Source organism: Coptis chinensis, chromosome 6 (genome assembly GCF_015680905.1).
Source record: "Coptis chinensis isolate HL-2020 chromosome 6, ASM1568090v1, whole genome shotgun sequence".
Taxonomy (NCBI): domain Eukaryota; kingdom Viridiplantae; phylum Streptophyta; class Magnoliopsida; order Ranunculales; family Ranunculaceae; genus Coptis; species Coptis chinensis.
This window is the reverse complement of record NC_141461.1, coordinates 11801421-11823062: the sequence shown is the minus strand read 5'-3', so window position 1 is coordinate 11823062 and position 21642 is coordinate 11801421. Positions and strand designations below refer to the sequence as shown.

The 21642-nt window shown below is 35.9% G+C and overlaps 1 protein-coding gene, 1 long non-coding RNA gene and 8 other non-coding genes across 10 annotated transcripts; 2 read left to right on the top strand and 8 right to left on the bottom strand.

The window, feature by feature from the left end:
* The first annotated feature begins 1540 nt into the window (after nucleotides 1-1540).
* On the top strand, nucleotides 1541-5853 carry LOC147491455 (uncharacterized). Its single transcript, XR_015199383.1, has 3 exons — nucleotides 1541-1993; nucleotides 2179-2323; nucleotides 2404-5853. It is a non-coding gene; the product is annotated as an uncharacterized LOC147491455 (long non-coding RNA).
* LOC147491463 (small nucleolar RNA Z103) lies at nucleotides 3475-3572 on the bottom strand. Its single transcript, XR_015200598.1, has one exon. It is a non-coding gene; the product is annotated as a small nucleolar RNA Z103 (small nucleolar RNA).
* LOC147491462 (small nucleolar RNA SNORD14) lies at nucleotides 4087-4211 on the bottom strand. Its single transcript, XR_015200541.1, has one exon. It is a non-coding gene; the product is annotated as a small nucleolar RNA SNORD14 (small nucleolar RNA).
* Nucleotides 4364-4462, bottom strand: LOC147491461 (small nucleolar RNA Z103). Its single transcript, XR_015200595.1, has one exon. It is a non-coding gene; the product is annotated as a small nucleolar RNA Z103 (small nucleolar RNA).
* On the bottom strand, nucleotides 4604-4727 carry LOC147491460 (small nucleolar RNA SNORD14). The gene has a single exon (XR_015200609.1). It is a non-coding gene; the product is annotated as a small nucleolar RNA SNORD14 (small nucleolar RNA).
* Nucleotides 5118-5217, bottom strand: LOC147491459 (small nucleolar RNA Z103). The gene has a single exon (XR_015200594.1). It is a non-coding gene; the product is annotated as a small nucleolar RNA Z103 (small nucleolar RNA).
* On the bottom strand, nucleotides 5257-5381 carry LOC147491458 (small nucleolar RNA SNORD14). The gene has a single exon (XR_015200522.1). It is a non-coding gene; the product is annotated as a small nucleolar RNA SNORD14 (small nucleolar RNA).
* On the bottom strand, nucleotides 5590-5658 carry LOC147491457 (small nucleolar RNA Z105). The gene has a single exon (XR_015200591.1). It is a non-coding gene; the product is annotated as a small nucleolar RNA Z105 (small nucleolar RNA).
* LOC147491456 (small nucleolar RNA Z161/Z228) lies at nucleotides 5696-5784 on the bottom strand. Its single transcript, XR_015200503.1, has one exon. It is a non-coding gene; the product is annotated as a small nucleolar RNA Z161/Z228 (small nucleolar RNA).
* A 7810-nt stretch (nucleotides 5854-13663) lies between the features above and the next one.
* Nucleotides 13664-15043, top strand: LOC147491454 (uncharacterized). The gene is made up of 3 exons (XM_086567254.1): nucleotides 13664-13805; nucleotides 13894-14403; nucleotides 14802-15043. Exons 1-3 carry the CDS (start codon nucleotides 13664-13666, stop codon nucleotides 15041-15043), a joined length of 894 nt encoding a protein of 297 aa, XP_086423380.1.
* Nucleotides 15044-21642: the final 6599 nt, after the last annotated feature.

Sequence of the window (21642 nt, the reverse complement as noted above, 5' to 3'; positions counted from 1 at the left end):
CGACATGGGTGGGTCGGGCTGCATGGTTAGTACTAGCTTGTATCGAATTGTCTCGAATTCAAGTGACGTGAACGTTAAGCGAACCTCCAGTATATAATGAAAATTCACCCAACTCAACACAACGCAGCAATACCAACTTTGATCATTGAGATTTCGTTACGTTCTTTCTGATTCTCTCTCTCAACAATATTCAAGAAGAATGGGTTTTCGTAGGAACAACGCAAGTTCTTTCATGATGTTCTCATTGGTATTTCTTTCCCTAGTATCGCTAGGTTCGGGTAATGTTGATCAAGTTGCTCAAGTTAAAGGATGTCCCTTCCGTTCAATATACAGCTTTGGTGATTCTTCATCGCTTCTTGATTTTAAGGATGGTCGAAGCAGTTCATCTGATCAAGGGTTACAACAAGTTGTGGACTACTTAGGTACGTTGAGAAACGAAAATTCATGTTTCTTGCAGGTTTCTTTTTACGCCTAGAATCTTTCTTTTATTATTCTTGTTCCTTGTTATCATGATTATATAGTTCTTGTTTTGTTCTTGGAACACTTTGCATGCAACTTCTTGCCTATATACTGAACGTCTAAACCACAATTTTCTGCGGACGTTTACTCTTTTCAATATATATGAATATATAATTATATATATATACCTATGCTATAATTGGATAGTTCAGTTAGTTGGATTAGACATAAGAAAACTTGATGAATTACACACCGATAATTCCTTTAGTGTTTTTACTCCAGTACTCATAAGGCCTACTTTTCGAGTTAGATGTCCAATTTCTAACAATTGGCAATCTTCGTTTGTTATACAGCTTATGCTTTTCATCTTCCCCTCGATCCATATGAGGAAGGCACTAAATTAGATTATGGAGTGAACTTTGCTGTACGGGGTGCTACTGCTCTGGACTCAACCTTTTCACGAAGAACAACATTACATTGTCGCCAGCCAACAATTCTCTTCACACACAAATTGATTGGTTCCAGACCCATCTTGATGCACTATGTTCATCACCTCCAGGTAAGCATATATGACCCAAAGATTAATTTCATCCTATTTTAGCCAACTATTTCCTCTTATTATGTCACACATTCATAGTATTGATCATTATTTTCTTTTATGTTGCAGACTGTCGTCAGAAGTTAAAGAAGTCTATCTTCTTGGTGGGGCAGATTGGGGCCAATGATTATAATTATGCTTTCTTTCAAGGGAAAACCATGAACGAGGTAGTTGGTTATGTGCCTGAAGTCGTGCAGACTATTAAGGATGCTTTGAAGAGACTCATCCATATGGGGGCTGTTAACCTGATAGTCCCTGGAAGTTTGCCAATGGGATGCCTGCCTAGCTACCTGACAATGTTCCCCAGTGATGATAGAAGGAACTACGACAAGAATAAGTGCCGAGAAGGCTATAATAACTTTGCAAGGCTTCACAATAATCACCTTGAGCAGGCCTTAACCGAGCTCAGGTTTGAGCACCCTCGTGTTCACATTGTGTATGCTAGCTATTACGACGCATTCATTTGCTCTCCTTCAGCAACCGTGCTGTTCTAGGCTTCCAAAAGAGCTCCTTGAGGAAAGCTTGTTGCGGGAATGGAGGATCATACAATTTTGATTCATCAAGGATGTGCGGTGCTGAAGGCGTTCCAGTTTGCTCTGATCCAACCAAGCATGTTCACTGGGATGGGATTCGTTTAACCGAGGAGGCCTACAAACTCATGGTGGAAGGCTTCATCAGCGGCAACTTTGTAAGACCGAAACTAAGAATTCCAGAGAGATGGCATTGTGTTATGTAATAATCTAATGTAACCGGAAACATCAAATGAAACATTGAAGAACTACGTGTGCTTGATCCTATAAGTGGGGTTAGACTGTCCCTCCATGGTACGTAGGCAGCCCAGACGTTACTTGGGTCCAGCACAAAAAAAAAAAAAAAAAAAAAAATCGTCATCAAGGGCACGTTGGGATTGCGGATGTTATAGCCTCCTGTATATAAGTATGCAATTCCTCTGCTTTTATGTGTAGTATGTTACTGTTAGATTTCATGTGTAATTCTATATGTTCTGCATTCTTCTTTTGCCTTATTGAAATATTATTTTACTTGGCCAAAGGATCTAACGAGGGCCGGATTCCAAGATGTTTTAATTACTCATTACTCATTAGTGATGAATGTTGCTTTAGGTACTGCAAACCCAAAGGATTGTGGTACCTGACAAGTTTGAACAATTCCTTTAAGCTGAAACTGTGGGACAATCAACGAGCAGTAAGATCCCTGTGTGTAACCACTGGTCGAGCAAGGTTCAGCTGGTTCGGAGTGGTCTAAAAAGTATGCACGTCATCTTTTTCATACATTTTAGACAGTACTCACAGTCAGCTGATCTGTATTCAATCTTGTTAACCATATAGGTGTTAAATGAGGGCATTACTTGCTTCAAGAGCACGTAAGAAGAAGGGTAATCTCATACTCTCTAGTTGTTAAAAGGAGGGCATTACACTTGCCTCAAAATCACATGAGGAAATCTCATAATGTTGGAGATGTATATTCTCATTGCACTTCCTCAATCTTATCTAAGATAGATTTTACATATTAAGTATTTTACAGTATTAAACACCCTTCTAAAGATGTGCACAGTAAAAATTGTATTCCACCATATTAACTTAATACATAAATGCATATCACATAAAGTATATATGGTGAACTTGATGGTGAATGTAAATTTGTTGCAGATTCTCTCTGAATGAAGAGGAGTGTCTTTTCTGACATTAACACGCCTAAAGCGTGTAACAAACTCTCGTGTAGAACTTGCTGGTCATGTACATTCTTGTTATCGGAGTTCCTACTAAAGTCCTAAACTCTCTGTGAAGCTAAATTCAGTCACAAGCTCAATCAATAAATCTTCTGAAATTTTGCCATATATGTCTAGTGTTAAATCTTTTAGACAGAAGGGAAAGAATCTTAGCAATTGTAGTAACCTAGTTAATGCAATTTAATACGCTACATTTATTGACAACAACTAACTTGTGATGCAAATCAGTATAAAACCAGTGGTAAACCTCGGAATCTAAAAACTTTTGCCTGTGTTTACATTTGAGTCACATTAAAAAATTACTTGTTGAATCGGTACATGTGGAACTCAAACATTCAAACTGCCACAAAAAATACTCTGGAACAATTCTGGGGAACTCAAACGTTTAACATCAACAGTAACAAATCCAAGGGGAATAGAGCATGCGAGCAGCCCAAACATTAGACAATGAAAAATTAGTAACCAATCAGAAATTCCTGCAGAAAAACTACAGTTCTCCAAGTAACAGTGAAATTCAATCCAAACTACTTGGCATTAAGGAAGAACCTGTGATATTATAGCAAGAAACAAGTTCCAAAGAAGTAAAGAAAACCATAACATATTATACTACTGAGAAATCAGCCATTGATAGCTTTCTCTGCTGAATATTACAGAACGTTTGTTCAGAGAAATTGATCAGATTCCTGGCTTGATAGATCTCAAAAAGAGAAATATAAACGCACAGTTTAATCATAGTCGATAAGCTGGGGAAAGGCTCATCACTTCAATCCTCTAGAACAAAGTCAAAACCACTAAAATGTAAAACATGTAAAATAAACAATGGCCAAGGAAACGATGCAACACCATATTCAGACAATAAAGTCTCAAACATCCAAGGAAGGATTGAAGAAGAATAAGCTCTTAAGCGTGGCAAAGGCAAAAGCACTAAGATGGCCACTGCAAATGTTTCTGAGAAACAAGCCTTCAAAATAGTCATCAACAACCAAACTATCCAATTATTTGACTCTGTACTCACTAATCAATAAAACCCAACCGCAAACAGGGCACAGAAAAGATAATGTATTAAAAATCACCAAAAATCAATCAATTTCTTAAATATTAACTTATTTGAGCCCTAACTTATGGATAATGATTCCTAATAACTCACAGTTGCTTCCAGTTTATAATTGAAAATGATTGCTTCCAGTTTATAACTGAAAATGAAGAAAACATTTCAGAACACCAAAAAAACATTCCGAAAGATGAATTAAGCACAAAAATGCAAACAATCTATTTATTAAAAAGTTTCAGACATCCAAGGAAGGAATAAAGCAGCATAAGCTCTCAAGCCCGGCGAAGGCGAAAGCTCTTAGGCGGCCACTGCGAATGTTTCTGAGAAACAAGCCTTAAAATCTGTCATCATCGACTGTTTTCCAACAGATTGAAGTATCAAACATATCAAACCCATAAACCAACACATCCTTAAATCTGTCACTTATAAACATAGCAATAATCCTAGAGGCATAGCAGACACTAGTTTAACTAACAATTCAAACAAATAACAGCTTTAATTTGTTCTAATGGATCAGAGTCCTGGCTTGATAGATCTCAAAAATGAGAAATATAAACGCATAGTATAATCATAGTCGATAATCTGGGGAAAGGCTCATCACATCCATTCTAGACAACACTAATAAAATCAAAACAAGCATTTTCACCAAATTAAACAGCAGTCTAAGACAGCACATCAGCAAACATGCTGAAATGATTCTCTCAACTTGTCTATAAACTAAAACACTAGATAATAAAACATGAAGCAAAGTCTCAGACATCCAAGGAAGGAATGAAGCAGCATTAGCTCTCAAGCCTGGCGAAGGCGAAAGCTCTTAGGCGGCCACTGCGAATGTTTCTGAGAAACAAGCCTTGAAACTGTCATCATTGGCTATTTTAATTGATCATTTGAACTCTAACCAATCAACTTAATAGAACCTCAATGTGCAAATTTGAAAAAAAAATATTAAAAAAACAAAAAATCAGACACATTAGACTTACTGAAACCAAGTACTGTAGCTAAAACATGAATTAATTAACTCAAAAGTAATGCATTACTAAATTTATTTATTACGCCCATTAAGAATTACACTACTCAATGACGTGTGGCCTACATTCCAAATTACATTTTCTATGTCAATATTAAACATTATTCTAGACGATTCCTACATTTCACATTAATCAATACATGACACTAATCATCACCAACGTTGTCTACACAAATACTAATTCCTAAGCTAACCAATACCATATACAATTCCAATTACAGTAAAATCATAATTGATGGATCAGAGTCCTGGCTTGATAGATCTCTAAAAAGAGAAAATATAAACGCATAGTATAATCATTGTCGATAAGCTGGGGAAAGGCTCATCACTTCCATCATACTTTTTTAACGAACTAAACAATACTAACACAATAAAGTCTCAGACATCCAAGGAAGGAATAAAGCAGCATTAACTCTCAAGCCCGGCGAAAGGCGAAAGCTCTTAGTCGGCAACTGCGAATGTTTCTGAGAAACAAGCCTTAGATTTATCATCATTGACTCTTGTTTTTCCACAATCAATATTCACAATGGTAATAAGCAATGCACTCAGAATGAAAAGGACTAATAATAAGTTAAAAAAATCACAGATCTTTCGATCTCTTTTTCAATATGAACTTATTTAATCCTCATTGTGCATGCTTTACACATAACTATTTAATCTATAAATAACAAAAGAATAATAAAACAATGAATCTGATGAACAAGCGTTCAGAATGAGTAGGAGGTTTATTATCCATTCATGAATTCATCGGTTATAAAATTTCATCATCATTACGCTTGCTAAACAAATCATATAAAAATAAAAAGAAAAGAAAACCATCAGATAAATTGGATCTGTTTTGCATCAACGAGTATCAGATGACCGTCGTGAGAATTAAAGACGCCAATTTCATCACATGGTATTTCTTCTAATACAAAACCCTAAATTATTGTCTAAACCCTCAAAACTAAGTATTGCAGCTGAAGTGAAGTGAGGAGAGGAGGAGAGAAAGAGGGGTTTATATAAAGGACCTTGGTAATTTAAGGTATGTTCTATTTGACTGTTATGCCCTTAGGGTTTTACGTTTCCATTGGCACGTGAGTTTCACACGTTTTACTAGTTTGTGATAATTTTGCCCTAATTTCTTTATTTGGGAATTTAGTTTTTCTCACTTAAATGTGATATAGTCAATGTGGGAATTTAGTCATCCCTCTGCATCAATGGATTGAATAAGGCAGTGTGAGCTCATTAAGCGAGTCCCTGCGTAAATTTTCATTGGCTTCCTTGTCAATTGCTAACTATATTTCATTTAGTGTTACAATGGTTGTATGTCTTGAAAGAAAGAGAATGAAGAGATTTATGTGAATTAATATTGAAATGTTTTCAACCTTTAGACGACCATATCACTAAAAATATTTTAAAGTTATCAAAGACCATGAATACTGAGTAGTTGAGAATGCTCCCAGTGACCCCGTCGTCGACCCTCTTTTTCTCTCGAGAATCGACACATCGATTTTATAATAATTCGCATAAAAAAGGAATTTCGCTCTTTTTGCCGATTTCAATTGTTCGTTATTCAAAATAGATAAAATCTCTTTCCATACTCTACAAAACAACCCCAAAGTTGTTGTTCTTGAATGATGAAAAGTCTCCCCGCAGATAGGCCAAGAAAATGAAGAGAAAGCATCTGGCTGGAGAAAAAACATCAACAGTGATTGATAAAGACGATAAGGATGTGGTTATGCGTGAGGATGTTAAGGCCATCTTTCAGAGGTTTAGAACCGTCAAGGTATTATTTTGATCAAATTCTTAATCATTTGGGTTCTCAAGCGGCATAATAACACGCCGAAGATAATTCTCATCTCTATTATTATCAAAACCCCGGCAAGATCCATAACATCATGCATAGTAACCATATTACCCTTCTCACCCATAATCCCAGACCTAACTCTCCTCAACTCCTGCATATGTCCACCAACACCCAACAACAAACCCAAATGAACACACCTAGTCCTAACATACGTCCCAGCCTCACAAGAAATCCAAAACACAATCAAGTGTTTATCAGCATCATACTGATCAAGTAACTTACTCTCATAAATAACATCTCTGCACTGAAGATGTCTTCCAAATTTGATGGTGCTAGAGATTTTGTACGAATCGGGCTGTTGCCAGATGTAGGAATTAGCCGTGGTTGAGAGAAACATGATAATTGATTGAGGAGCTCAGCGATGTTGATGTTGATGTTCTTTTGTGCTTAAAATTCGCCATCTCTTGCATTAAGGTATGATCCGAGGCGACTAGATCGAGATTGCTTCGGGGAAGATGCAAGGTAGGAACATTTGGTTGTGGCCACACCATGGATGAGTGTGAAATGCTACTAGGCGACGGAGACATCGGTGGAATGAAAGGATTAGGTGACATGATGAGAAGTTGAGAAGCCGAGGACGGGGAGGTCGGTAGTAGACTCAAGGCATCGGCCATTTCCATAGCGATAGATGCGGTGAATGGGGAGAAGGAATCAAGACCGTAATTACTTCTTACCTCCTCATGATGAGCATAAAATGAATGGAGATTTTCATTTGTATTGAAAAGGTACGAAAAACTATTAGCCAATCCTTCTATAACCCTTTGTAGATTTTGTTCTTTTTTGTCCCATCCTTTTAGCTTGAGAACTTTGAGATGCTATAATCTGTTGGACGATCTACCCTTTTTTACTACTTACATTTGTTTCAATCATCCTCTTGCTTATGAGTGTAATGGACCTACTTTGGAAATGAAAAAAAAAATACTTAAAAGGGAACATTAACAAGAAGCTAAATGATGAAAATAATCGGTTATATGCTTTATATCGCCTATTGGGGCGCATTGTCCGAAAAGTGAATCAACAAAGCGTGACCCCCCTAAAAGAATACTTTTACTATGCATGAATGCATGATCTATGGAAGACCATTTGAATCTAGAAAACTACCCCGTTTTCAAATCGATTCGAAAATGAATAAAATAATGTATCATGCTCTGTCGGTGCTGTTGGCATGTCCTGTATAAGGATTTGAATTTATATAACAAATCAGTTGAAAACTACATTAGGCAATTGTAAAAACTGTTGATATCATTGGAGATACATATATTGGATATGGACAATACTTGGATGTCATTCCGACACGAAAATTATCGGCCTCGGATAATTTGTCGGGAAGAAAAACTAATGATCAGTCTTACAAGTTACAAACACACCATCTTGGCTGTTTAAACGATGATGTGTTATCGTCGATGTCCAAAATATGTTAGAGACACATAGCTCACATGAAAGGTTATTCATGCGCCTCTAGGTCATGTAAATTGGTCTAAAAGTAAATGATAAAAAACTGTATAATAGTTTTAACCCCTTAACCATCATACAGTTTCTTTTAAGTGCTTGCTCTTCTGGCGTAAGTAAATTATAAGAGCCCAAAACTGTAGTTTTAACCCCTTAACCATCATACTTTTAAACCAATTATGTGAGTAATAATTAAAAGTTAATACTGATTACGTGTTTTTATGCATTTCGGGGCTTCAAAGTCCATGATGTGCGTAAATGTGCCACTTTAGCGAGATAAAGGAGCAAAAGGTCGGTTGCTAAGGAGTTCCGTGATTAAAGGCCAAGATTCAAGAAGACAAAGCCTTTGTAAAGCCGGGTCAAAAGCTGAAAAGTCGGCGAGGTAAACAACAACACACAAAGTCGTGAGAACTTCCGAAGGTCGTATCTTTGGACTCAGACCTCGGAATTGGGCCTACCTTATGTCAAAACGACCGGCTCGGAAAGAGCTCTCCAATGGTCTAAGCCTTGACCCAATCAGAGGAGTAAAAGTGGACGAAAAGTTTGTCAAAGCCAACTGCAGCTGAAGAGGCCTTTTTGGACTGAAAGAATTGGGTTTTGGGCCTGATTCTCTGGCCCAAAACATGGCTCCAATCCCATGCATGATTTTTGGATCTGAAACATATAAAAACAAAAGCTTAGCTCTTTGTTAATGATAGATAGTTAGACCTAGATTAAGAATTGGATTAGTTAGCCTCCATTAATTAGTTTTAGAACTTAGTTTTAGAATTTCAATTAGTTAATTAATTAGTTTTTCATATCTTGTTTTAGATCTAGTTTCATGTTTAATTAATTAGTTTAGAACAAAGTAGATTATTAATTTAGTATTTGAATTATTGTTTTATTATTCATTAGATTAATAAAATAGTGTTCTTGGTAATCTAGTTTCATTTTCCATTTACTTATTTAGTTCAATTCTTAGATTTACTTATTTGTCATTATTAGTTTAATTCAATTATTGCATGAGTAGTTTTGAATTGAGTTTAAACAAGTAAAGTTCAAATCTTTATATCATGTCTTATTCGAATTTAATTGGGAATGATAGCGTGATGATTCTCGGCTAAACCTCTATTAGAGGGGGTTGAGAAGCCTTGATGAAAGCTTGATTCCGATTATCGTAGAGTCGTTGTAATTTCCTTTCCACTCTAGAAATGATTAGTTCACCATGAGAATGGGTGTAATCGTTCACATGCTAGTTATGAATTGGTAGAAATGCCATGTGTAATTAGGGATTAGGAATAACTGATGTTTCTGTGGCGATTCAATTCGGATTACAACGATTCGTCGTTAGTGGATTAAGTTGAGCTAAGGTGGAATCAATCCCCCTCTAACTCCTTATCATAGAATCGACGTAGTATTTCCATAGTTGTTTAAATAGTCGACTAGTTGCATCTTGTGGGTAGTTGCATCGTAGTCTAGTTATCATTTCGTAAATCTCTCATTAGACTTTAGTTAAGATTATTTATACGCAAAGAACATTACTTTGTGAAAGAACTAGGAGTGAAACGAATTTGTTACTCCACTCTATTTCGATAGAATTGAGAGTAGAAATCTTTGATAAATTAGACACGTAATAAGTTTTAGTTTACTTACGTTTTGAGTTTTATCGTTCATTTCGTAGGTAAACTTTATTCTTTTTTACGTTTATCAATAAAAAAATATGAGTGAGGAAATTTACATTCTGGTGACAGTTCTGCTTTCGAATTTCAATAGTTGCTAAACTCCCTGTTGATCATAATCAATATTAATAATCTTATATATCACGGTCACGGCAGATGAAAACTCAAAGTATAAAGAACAAAAACTTTCTTGCATGGTCCCCAACTCCCCAAGCACCAAGCAAGGCCACAACACCCACACTGGACTTTATTTTTCTTAATCTTAGCAGAAACATTCAAAAGGAGGCTTTGATGGACTCAAAATACCTGCCTGTCATATGTGATAGGTCATAGGTCCCATAGTGAAAGAGAAACCACGGCCTTAACATATGGGTCAACCATTCCACCTATCCCCAACTTCTCTATATTAAACTGAGCATAGACATGGAGATTTTAGATATTAAAATGTTGACTTATGTACTTAATATGTTCTAAAAACGGATATCAAATATATTATATGATTATGTCAAATAATTTTAATCTATATTTTAGCGTGTTAATGTATGACCTCATGCATATTTGGACCTGGACCTCATGCAAGTCTACGTACAACAATTGCACCCTGATGATTATTAATATATGTTGTGTTATTCCTTTATTTTAAAGCTAAAGAGGTAAAGAAATCAAAGTTGGAAGTTTTAGGTCTTCGTTATGTAGTTTCATTGACGCAAGGTGGTTAAAGCAAAACTTCATAATTGGTTAATCGATTTGATAGCAAAACTTCAATTGAGTTTGGTTCTCATTCAATTTTCCCATAAAAATGTGAGGATGGAATGTTCCTTGATGTAAAATAATAAGTTCTCTTATCAATGTTTGATTATCAGCCATGGATAAGGCACCACCTGCAAGTGCATTTGATGTTTCTGTTGTCGACGCACCACCTAAATCTACTAATGAACCTCTGTGATCTGTTCGGTATTTGAAGTTCCTTTTTCACAATTTGGTTATGTTTGATTCTTACATGATTTCAAACTTTTAAATTTTGTAACAAAGAAAAACTCTTTTGTTAATTTGACAATGTTCTCATTTAATTTTTTATGCGGCTTTTCATGTACTTGTATCATGCAACAAAGAGAATTGGATTATATAAATCGAGTACGTGAGCATAAACAACGGGTCATTGACCATGTGCTTGCTACCCTTGCTAAGGTATGTAACATATATACGTTCATTATATGCGGTGGTTGTTCACTGCCTTCTAATGGTTATGTTTTATCAAATATAAAATGCAGTTTTTGGAAAAACAAGGAAATGAAGGCCATCAAGTCCAATCACCTCCTGTGCAAAATGAGGTTGTAGTTACTTTTCCACAATCCACTCTTAATGTTATTCCGACCAATGCTTTTACACCCTCTCAGCCTTCTCGGCGCAAGTTGGCCCAACGCAATAGAAGAGAAAGAGAGCTCATAAGTGGTAGAAGCGACAAAGTTTAACAAGAAGGAACTTAGAAGCGGACCTTCAAAATATACCGTGTCCATGTCTTCCCATATGTAAGTTTCATTTCTTTTGTGTGTTTTCTGCATTGTTTTCAGTCAAAAATATTTCCATTCCTAGCCCATTATTTTTTTTTTTTTTTCTACATGTTAGTGACACCCAAAATGAAATGGAAGTGGATGATCTTAGTGTTAGTCCGACCAATGCTTATACACCTTCTCAGACTTCTCGATGCAAGTTAGCCCAACGTAATAGAAGAGAAAAAGAGCGTATAAGTGGTAGAATGAACAAACGAACTAGAAGGAACTTAGAAGCATACCTTCATAATATTCCAGTATCAATGTCTTCATATATATAAGTTGAATTTCATTATGTTTTCTATAGCATTTTAAAAAAAAAAATCCACTCCTAACATTCATTAGGATTTTTTTCCTACATGTTAGTGACACCCAAAGTGAAATGGAAGTGGATGATTATTTTCAACCTCTTACAGCTAGTGTCAATATAGCAGAACCTGCTAATATGCACAACAATGTCCGCCATTATCTTGGAAAGATGGATGTGGAATGCTCTTTTTGTAAAGCTCTGCACTGGAAAGATGAAAGGCTAGCAAATACATCGGTCAAAAGACCCTTTTAGGGATGTGTTGCAAACAAGGAAAAGTCAGTCTTCCTCTACTTAGTCCATTGCCTCCTGCAATTCAAGATCTATATGATGGTAGTGACGCCAAAGCCAGGTCATTTAGACAACATCTTCGTCAGTATAACTTGGCTAATGCATTTACCAATCTCGGTTGTCAATCGGATGACCGAATATTCAGCGGTAGCGGTCCTATTCCATTCACCGTTCATGGTGAATTACGCCATCAAATTGGATCATTATTGCGGAACACGAGAAAGATCCGACTTATGCTCAACTCTATGTTTTATGACCCGATTGCCCTTGATGTGTGTCATCGCCGAAATCCAGAATTGAGACGTGATGTTTTAGATGTCATTCAGAGTACATTGTCAAATTGTAATAGATTTGTTGTAAAATTTCGTCAAACATATGATATATTGAGTGCTCGCCCAGGTGAGGAAAATGACGTGGCAGCTTATCTCCATTATAATACATATACTGACCGACGACGATACAATCTTCTTTCAGCAAATGAAATTGAAGTTGTTATACCTGGGGATGGAACTGAAATCAGAAGCACAAGGGATATCATTCTTCAGTATAGATCAGGCAATGCACTGAAGCGGATTGATGAATGTAATCCCGCTTATCTACCCTGCATTATCTTTTGTTTTTCCCTCGGGGTGAGCTTGGATGGTCAGCCGAAATGAAACTTTATGATGTCAATGACAACGATTCGAGGCAATTGACTCAGATGGTGTTCTATGCATATCGTTCTTTTGAACGTCATACTGAATATTCAGCAATACTCCATGGTGGAAAATTATTTCAGGAGTTTTTGTGTGATGCTTGGGCTTCTACTGAGCAAAATCGGCTATACTATCATTGTACCCACCAAAAGGATCTTCGTGCTGAAGTGTACATGAGTTTGACAGATTTAGCTGAGGGTATGGATCCTGATTAGGTTGGTTAGCGGTTTATTTTGCCATCATCGTTCATTGGAAGTCCAAGGTACATGTATAAGATCTTTTAAGACTCGATGGCTATAACACGTTACAATAAGCATCCAGATATATTCCTTACGATGACGGCTAATCCTCACTGGCCAGAAGTGCAAGAAGCCCTTTTAGAGAACCAAAATGCGTTTGATTGACCTGATGTTCTTGCCCGTGTTTTCGAATTGAAGAGAAGAGCTTTAATGAAATTTATCAAGAAGAAAAATGTGTTTGGCCGTGAAGTAGCTCATGTGTACACCACTGAATTTCATAAGCGTGGCCTCCCGCACATGCATGCACTCTTTTTCATCAAGCATGAAGATAAAATTCGTACCGCAGCCCAAATTGATTGAATTATATCTGCAGAATTTCCCGACCCAGATAAGGATCCCTTGCTCTTTGATACAATAAAGAGTTGTATGATCCATGGACCGTGTGGTGTTAAAAATATGAACTCACCGTGTATGGAAAATAGCAAGTGCACAAAGCATTTTCCACATGAGTTTACAGACACGACAACTATACAAAAAGACGGTTATCCACTTTATATCGCCGCAAACACGCAGACGGTCTATATAGTGAAAGACAAAGAGGTTGACAATAGGAATGTTGTCCCATATAATCCACAGTTGGTGAGGATGTTTAATTGTCACATTAATGTCGGGTGTGTGTCTTGGGATTGCAATGTGTTAAGTACATCCACAAGTACATCTACAAGGGCAATGACAGAACAACAATGGTGTTGGACGGCGGAAATGAGATTAAACAGTACATTGATGCCAGATATATTGGACCACCAGAAGTAGCTTGGCGGCTATTTGGGTTTTCCTTACATGAAGAGTTTCCAACTGTTGTAAGATTATCTCTTCACTTGCAAGGTATTTAACACTTGATTAAACAAATTTCATCAATATACTATTAAGTTATACTGGAATGCCATACTGTTAAGTTATGATTTGTTGCCAGGTATGCATCATGTTGTGTTCAACCCTAAGGAAGCGATGGAGAATATTCTTGAGAGGGCGAAACGACAAAAGTCGAGTCTCACTTCATTCTTCGACTGTTGTGCTTCAAATCTAGATGCTCGGGCCTATACTTACCAAAAATTCCCCGAGCACTTTGTTTGGCACAAAACAGAAAAGGTATGGACTAAAATAAGTAGTGGTTATGCTATTGGCAGGATATATTTTGCCAAGCCGAACGAGGGAGAGAGGTTTTATTTGCGTCTACTATTGACCATCGTAAAGGGCCCAACATCATTTGAGGATCTTCGCAATTTTGAAGGTATTCGTCATCCAACATTCAAGGCTACGTGTGTTGCACGTGGACTTCTTGAAGATGATGGAGAGTGGATACATTGTTTAGAAGAAGCAGCGATAATGAATACTGGATATCAGCTAAGGAGATTGTTCGGCATTATTCTGTTAGAATGCAATCGGTGCAACCACATCCATTTGTGGGATAGATTCTCAAAAAGTATATGCGACGACCTAGCGCACAAATTACGAACTATCTTCAACATTCCTAATCCATCAAAAGAGCAGGTGACAGATATTATATTAATGTCTCCTTCATGTAGCCTATATTATATTATTAATACACAATTTTTCTGCGCAGTGACATTACACGGGTTGCATCTATTGGAGCAGTTTCTCATGGAATCTAAAAACAAAACTCTAGAAGACTTTCCCCCGATGCCCCAACCACTCAAAAAATGGAACAAATTAAAGGGATTGGAAATAGACTAATTTGGGAGCAACGCCAACTCCAGTTTGATTTACAAGATGAACAAATCAACCGTAACATTGATCATCTTAACAATGAGTAATGCCATGCATTTGATACTGTGGTTGATTCAGTCATGCAAAATACAGGGGGAATTTTCTTCTTAAATGGAGTTGCAGGTACAGGAAAGACATTTGTGTATAATACGATTGCAGCTAAATGTCGTCATCAAGGACATATTATGATTGCAGTTGCCTCATCTGGTATTGCGTCGCTTTTATTAGATGGTGGTAGAACAACTCATTCAACTTTTGCTATTCCTTTTGATGTGTTGGAGAACTCTATGTGCGGCTTCAAAAAGGATTCGCTCCAAGCAGATCTGTTTAAATAAACAAAACTGATAATTTAGGATAAAGTCTCGATGCAGCATAGGTTTTGTATTGAAGTAGTTGACCGTTCACTCCAGGATGTTTGTAACAATGAAAAACCATTTGGTGGAATCACTGTTGTTCTAGGCGGTGACTTCTGACAAATTCTGCCAGTTGTACCACAAGGTGAACGTGAGGATATTGTAGGTGCATCACTGAGAAGGTCTTTGCTCTAGAAACACGTCAATGTTTTATCTTTGGTGCAAAATATGAGATTAAACAGTGACTTGCCATAGAATGTGTTGTTCTCCAATTTCTTGATGGAGGTATTACTTAATTTCTTGAAAAAAATAATGCTTTTTGCTGACCATTTTAAATTATACACAATCACTCATCTCATATGCTCTCATTTGAAATTTTTAGGTTGGAATGAAACCAGAAGAAAATGTTCAATTGCCGCCAAAGATTCAAAATTGTAGCAATCTTCATGACTTGCTAAATAATGTATATCCCGATCTAAGTGAGCAGTATGAAGCTGACCCAAATTATTTGACCGAGTGGACTATCCTTCAAAGACCTTAGCGATGATGTTAGCACTATAAATGATCTTGCACTAGATATGTTTCACGGGAAGAAATTGTTTGCTTAGGTGTCGACAAGTTAGCATTTGCCGTTGTTGTTGATAGTGGTAACACAAATAGCTATCCGACAGAGTACTTGAACTTACTCTCGATCCTTCGGGTTGCCTCCATTCAAGCTTACTCTCAAGAAGGGATGCCCAGTAATGTTGCTAAGAAATATAGCGCCAACAGATGGACTTTGTAACGGCACGCGCCTGATGATTGTGTGCACAAAGCCACAAGTGGTGCAAGTTCTAATCTTAACTGGAGAAAAAGCAGGGAATGTATGCTTTATCCCGAGAATATCATTAACGCCTTCGACCAATGAAATACCATTTCAAATGACCAAACGACAGTTTCTGATTCGATTGTCGTTTGCAATGACGATAAACAAATCACAAAGGGCATTGTTAAGAATGCGTTGGTATTGATTTGCGAAACCAGGTGTTTAGCCATGGTCAATTATATGTGGCATTATCAAGATGCACTTCTTCAAAACGAATCAGTGTCATCCTCCCTCCTGATTCTTCAAACTACACAACTAATATCGTGTATCATGAAGTCATGCTTTAGTTTGAGAGAAGGTGTATTTCGTAACTTTTGAGCTTTGATGTTTATTTCTCAATTTCTTTTTATACATATGGTTAGGAAATAAATAACCCTTCATTGTATGTGAGGATTTGAATCTAGATCAGCTAACAACGACTGTGAAATATTGACTGGTTGTTATGTCGTAGCATTTTGCTAGATAAAGGAATTTGCTTTTTGGATATTTTTAGATAAAAAAAATACAATATTTGATAAGATAATGACTTCTTAAATTTTCTGATAAATGAATGAATTTGAGGCATATGTTTATATAACAAAGGTCATCCTAATCCAAAGCAATCTAAGTAGCATACACCCTCCATAAGCACTCAATATTAATTTTGTAAATAATAGTTATTAGATTTTTGTGTTTCTTTTGCAGCTTTTAATTTAATTAATAAAAAAATAAATAATGTTATGACTCGATACGGCGTTAATTCCGGGGTTAATTTCTAGTATATATATATATATATATATATATATATATATATATATATATATATACGGGCCGGCTACGTCGATATACTATTCTAACATACTATCTTGACATACCCACCCAACTGTCAGATCAAACAAAATCTAACGTTCCAGATATACTTCTAAAAAACCAAGCAAATAAAAGAAAATGGGTCACAAAAAATGGGGGTAAATATGTTATTTTCTTTTAGAAAAAAGAAAAACCCTTTCTTCTTCTTCATTCACGTTGCGTTTTCACAAAAACCACTTGGCATACTAGAACATGGCATTATAATTTAAAAAAATTCCGCTCGTTAGTGATGGGAATATTGAGTCTGTTCAGAGCGAATATGTTTGAGATGGGTGAAAGCGGGGTCACATCAATCGACATTCTTCAACAGAAACAAATCAGTGAGAGGTTTCATTTTAGCAATGAAAGCCTGAGTAGATCGAGACAAAACCTGAAGAGAAGAGATAAAATTCTAAAATATCACCCATCCAACATGCTTCCAGAATGAAATTGCTCTGGTTTCATTTAAGAAAAAAATTACCTCTACTTTCCCAACTGTAACAATCTTGTCCCCAAGCACACTGACATCTTTGACACCAAGCTTATTGAGAAGTTCTACACTATTTGATGTTGACAGAGGCAATACCTTCAAATCATCTGTTATCATAAACCTCGCTTTGCCATTGACAAATACGCCTCCGTTTTGATCGTCTTTGCTGTCATCTTTTTGTAATGCGCTGGAAAATTTTAAATTCTAATGTCATGTTCTAATATGTCGAGTGGTTTTTGTGAAAAACATCGTGAATGAAGAAGAAGGTTTTTCTTTTTTCTAAAAGAAAATAACATATTTACCCCCGTTTTTGTGGCCCATTTTCTTTTATTTGCTTGGGTTTTTTTAGAAGTATATCGAACGTTAGATTTTGTTGGATCTGACAGTTGGCTGGGTATGTCAAGATAGTATGTTAGAATAGTATGTCGACGTAGCTTACCCATATATATATATATATATAGCCCGCTCCTAAAAAGGACCTTAAATAAGGACTTTAAATAATATATATATATATATATATATATATATATATATATATATATATATATATATATATATATATATATATATAAGCTCCTAAAAGGACCTTAAATAAGGACTTTAAATAAGTACCAAATCTAAAACACCCACAACTTCACCTACAAAATGATTTAAACCCTAATCTTTTGTGCATATGATCTACTAACTATAAAGAACATCTCTACAAAAATTCAACTCGTTCGACAATTTTTAACACTAGCAAAAGATGAATGCAAAAACTAGACATTTCTGAACCTTTATATATATATTCAAAAGTGGAAACAATTTTATCTAAGTTAGAGGATATCAAACGAGTTGAATTTTTGTAGAGATGTTCTTTATAGTTAGTAGATCATATGCACAAAAGATTAGGGTTTAAATCATTTTGTAGGTAAAGTTGTGGGTGTTTTAAATTTGGTACTTATTTAAGGTCCTTTTAGGAGCCGGGCTATATATATATATATTAGCATCATGCACGTGCTACGCACATATTAGCAATACATACGTGAAATCATGTAGTTTTAATTGATACTGATTTGTTTTTCATTTTGATTCTGAAAGGAATATTCAGGACATGGAAAGTCAACTTACTGACTTGACATGGTTATGCATCAAAGCATAGTATTACTTGTTACAAACCTAAATTTAAATCAAATGATTTTTGGTGTTTACAACTAAGAGACAATGCTGAAATGAGAACAAATGCTTTACACTACTTCATTTTACATAAATGACCGATTACATTTTCCTCTACTCAAGGGAACACTAAACCTTAAGGCTTAGACCCATCTATAATAATAGAAACAAAGAAGTATGATGAATTAATATTCTTCCTTACATGGATTTTCTTTTCTTCTGGAGCTTTCTTCACTTCAAATATCTATGGTATTAAAGCTAGAGAAGATCATTATGACACTACTCGATCTACTGCTTTGCTGACAAGGAATTACCACTAAGCACTGAAGAAACCATGATGGTCACAAATTTCCGAGTAGTTGTGATGGTGGTATTAGCAAGGGAGCCAAATCGGTTGATGGTAAAAAAAGATAAAGTTCTGCCCAACTACCCCACACAATATCCCATGTTGCCTCTGGATGATCTCTACAAAACTGGACTGCCTCAAATCCACTTCCACGTGGCCAGCTGAACATGTAGACAATGTTGTATATGGTACCTCATAAATTCATCCCTAGTACTATATCCCAAACACTCGTCTTAGGGTACCTATGTAACATATTGGAAACTGGTTGAGCTCGGGATCGGAGCATGAAAAAATATATGCATTGATGTATTAGATGATTGTGTTTCAAGAGAGTAATTCATTGCATGAAAATTGATTTGCTAATGATCTGTAACCCAAAGTTGGTAATTATTTCTCATTAACTAAAGCCTTGAATTGGAAATCAATCTTGAAGCCTTTATAGGCAATAGGATTCCTGAATCATAAAAAATAGTCGCTAGCAAAGTTACTAAAGATCCTAGCATAGCCTATTGGTACTTATAACATAGAATAACATCTATGTGGATTCTGGGTTCTAGCCATTTTTCGTAACTTTGTTCATATAAGTTCAATGAAGTTACCTACTTATATGGAAAAACTCCATCCAAGGCCTAAGGCAACCTTAAGCCCATCTGGTGTTCTCATTTTATGCAATCTTGTCAAATTCATTTTAACCGGCTTTGGCTTAATTCTTCCATATTCTAGATAGAATCTTAAAACAAATATGACCATCATACTGAATAGTTAAACCTCTACTTAAGTTTCTACGTGAATGAATATGGTCAAACATAGAATTTTTTTAGAAACACATACATATATTAATAGATACATAAAATTCATACAAATACAATAAAAATGGGGAAAGTTATGATTAACGAACTAATAAAATTATCATGAAGTATGTGATTGTGCATCATATCAGGGGTAACCAATATTCACACCAAATTGAAGGAGAAGAAATGCTTAAATTGTAAGTTTAATATTTGTATAAGATTAGTGCAACTACGGGCTTGCCTACCAAACTTTATCTAGGGAAAAATGTGGATATAGCAAATTGAGGAAATGAATAAAAAGAGAAGAAGAAAGAAACAGACCTAGAATGAGGCAATTGAATTTTTACTATCCATGAGCTTTTTCGCCTACTCATCATTTCCTCAAGTTGATCACCTTACTCTCAATGGCATGCATTGAATAATGAGTATTGAAATAAAACCAAGATAACAACATGATACCACGGAAAATATATGTCATAACTTGACGACATGTTGATTGTCTACATTGCATTAGTTCAAACAACCTGCAACACGTATAGAGGTTGAATTAGATAGTTAACATTTTACTGGTAATTGCTCGACTGAACGACCCAGATGGAACACACGCAGATCTGAGATTGGCTAGGAGGAGGGGCCTACTTCAATTTGGAATGATCGTATTAATAGAATGTCTAAACAATAATAAGCTTCAATAGCAAATCTCGCAACATAGTACCTAAACCCAAACTTAATATATTGAGCATATCATATAGACTGCCAGGTACCAACCAAAATGGTCTTCCCTCACAATTAATTAAGTGGATTCAAACTAACAATAATATCATGAGAATGAGAGCCAAAGCTCTATAATATTTATATTTTGTTCTATATCACATACGATCTCAGACCACAATCAACGTTAATTATTGCTCATGTTTCTCACTTCAACCTCTAAAAAATATATTTCATCTTCTAGTAAAAGTCATTCACACAGGTCATATATTTGCTAGATTGCCTTAAAATCGTCGAGACCATTCATCATCACAACCAGAAGGTACTTTTGGGATGTCATGCTTTTGGCTTTTGGTGGTCATGGTGTCATACCAGTCTTCTTTTCAGTCACATAAGATGTAACTAGGTTTATCAACACCATCATAAGGCACAGTTCAATCAACGAAAAGATCAAACAGTTGGTCCTGTTCTGCATTGGTTTTGTCTTTTTGGAATCTTCGGCTTTAGTCAGGCTTTGTTGGGCTTCACTGGGGCTGAGTGAGAATACTTCAAGTATGCATAGTATTTCCGTACTTTAATACAGGTTTTATCATCATCCTAGAATTTAACCCGTGGCTACGCCACTCGAGTCATTATGGGTAAATTTAGCAAAATAAAATCGTGTCAATTTAATATTTTAACCCCAGTTTTATTGGAAAAAAAAAAATCATGAGTGTTTCCACTATTTTTTTACATATAAATTGAACTTTTGTGCATCATACATACTCAATTTCACACGGCAATATGCCCATAAAAGTAATGCACCCACAAGTGCTTCAAATCCCATGAGTAAATATGCCTTACGCCAACAAAACCTGAATAGTTGTTAAGTCCCTATATAAGAATTAGAAAAATAAATAAAAAGTTAATAGCAAACTCCTATAATCTAAGGTAAATATTGCAATCAATAAGAACGCTCAAGGGTTATACAAACACTGTTGGAGCACTATTAGGCTTTTAGTGAGAACTTGTCGCACATGTGTATACTTAAAGTGAACATTAAAGGACACCCCATCCCGTCGTTAAGCAAGCAAATGCAATTTTAAGCCAATGACAATCTTTTTTGAGAGAAATTTTGTAGGTCTTTTGGCTTACTTGCTTTTAATCTTGCTAAATACATAGCGAGATTAGCTTATTCATGAGCACATAATTATTATCATCAATAGTTCGTAGATAGTCTAGCGGTAGAACTAACATGCTTGGATCAAACAACTAAGACCCCAAATTGATATCAAATGTTTCCTGCTAAAGGACATGTCTGCAATCCAATGGACTGGCAAACGAAGTGTCAACAACCAACAACAAAAACAATAACTAATATGAATTGCTGAAGTAACAAAAAGTTCTCAAGTTTTC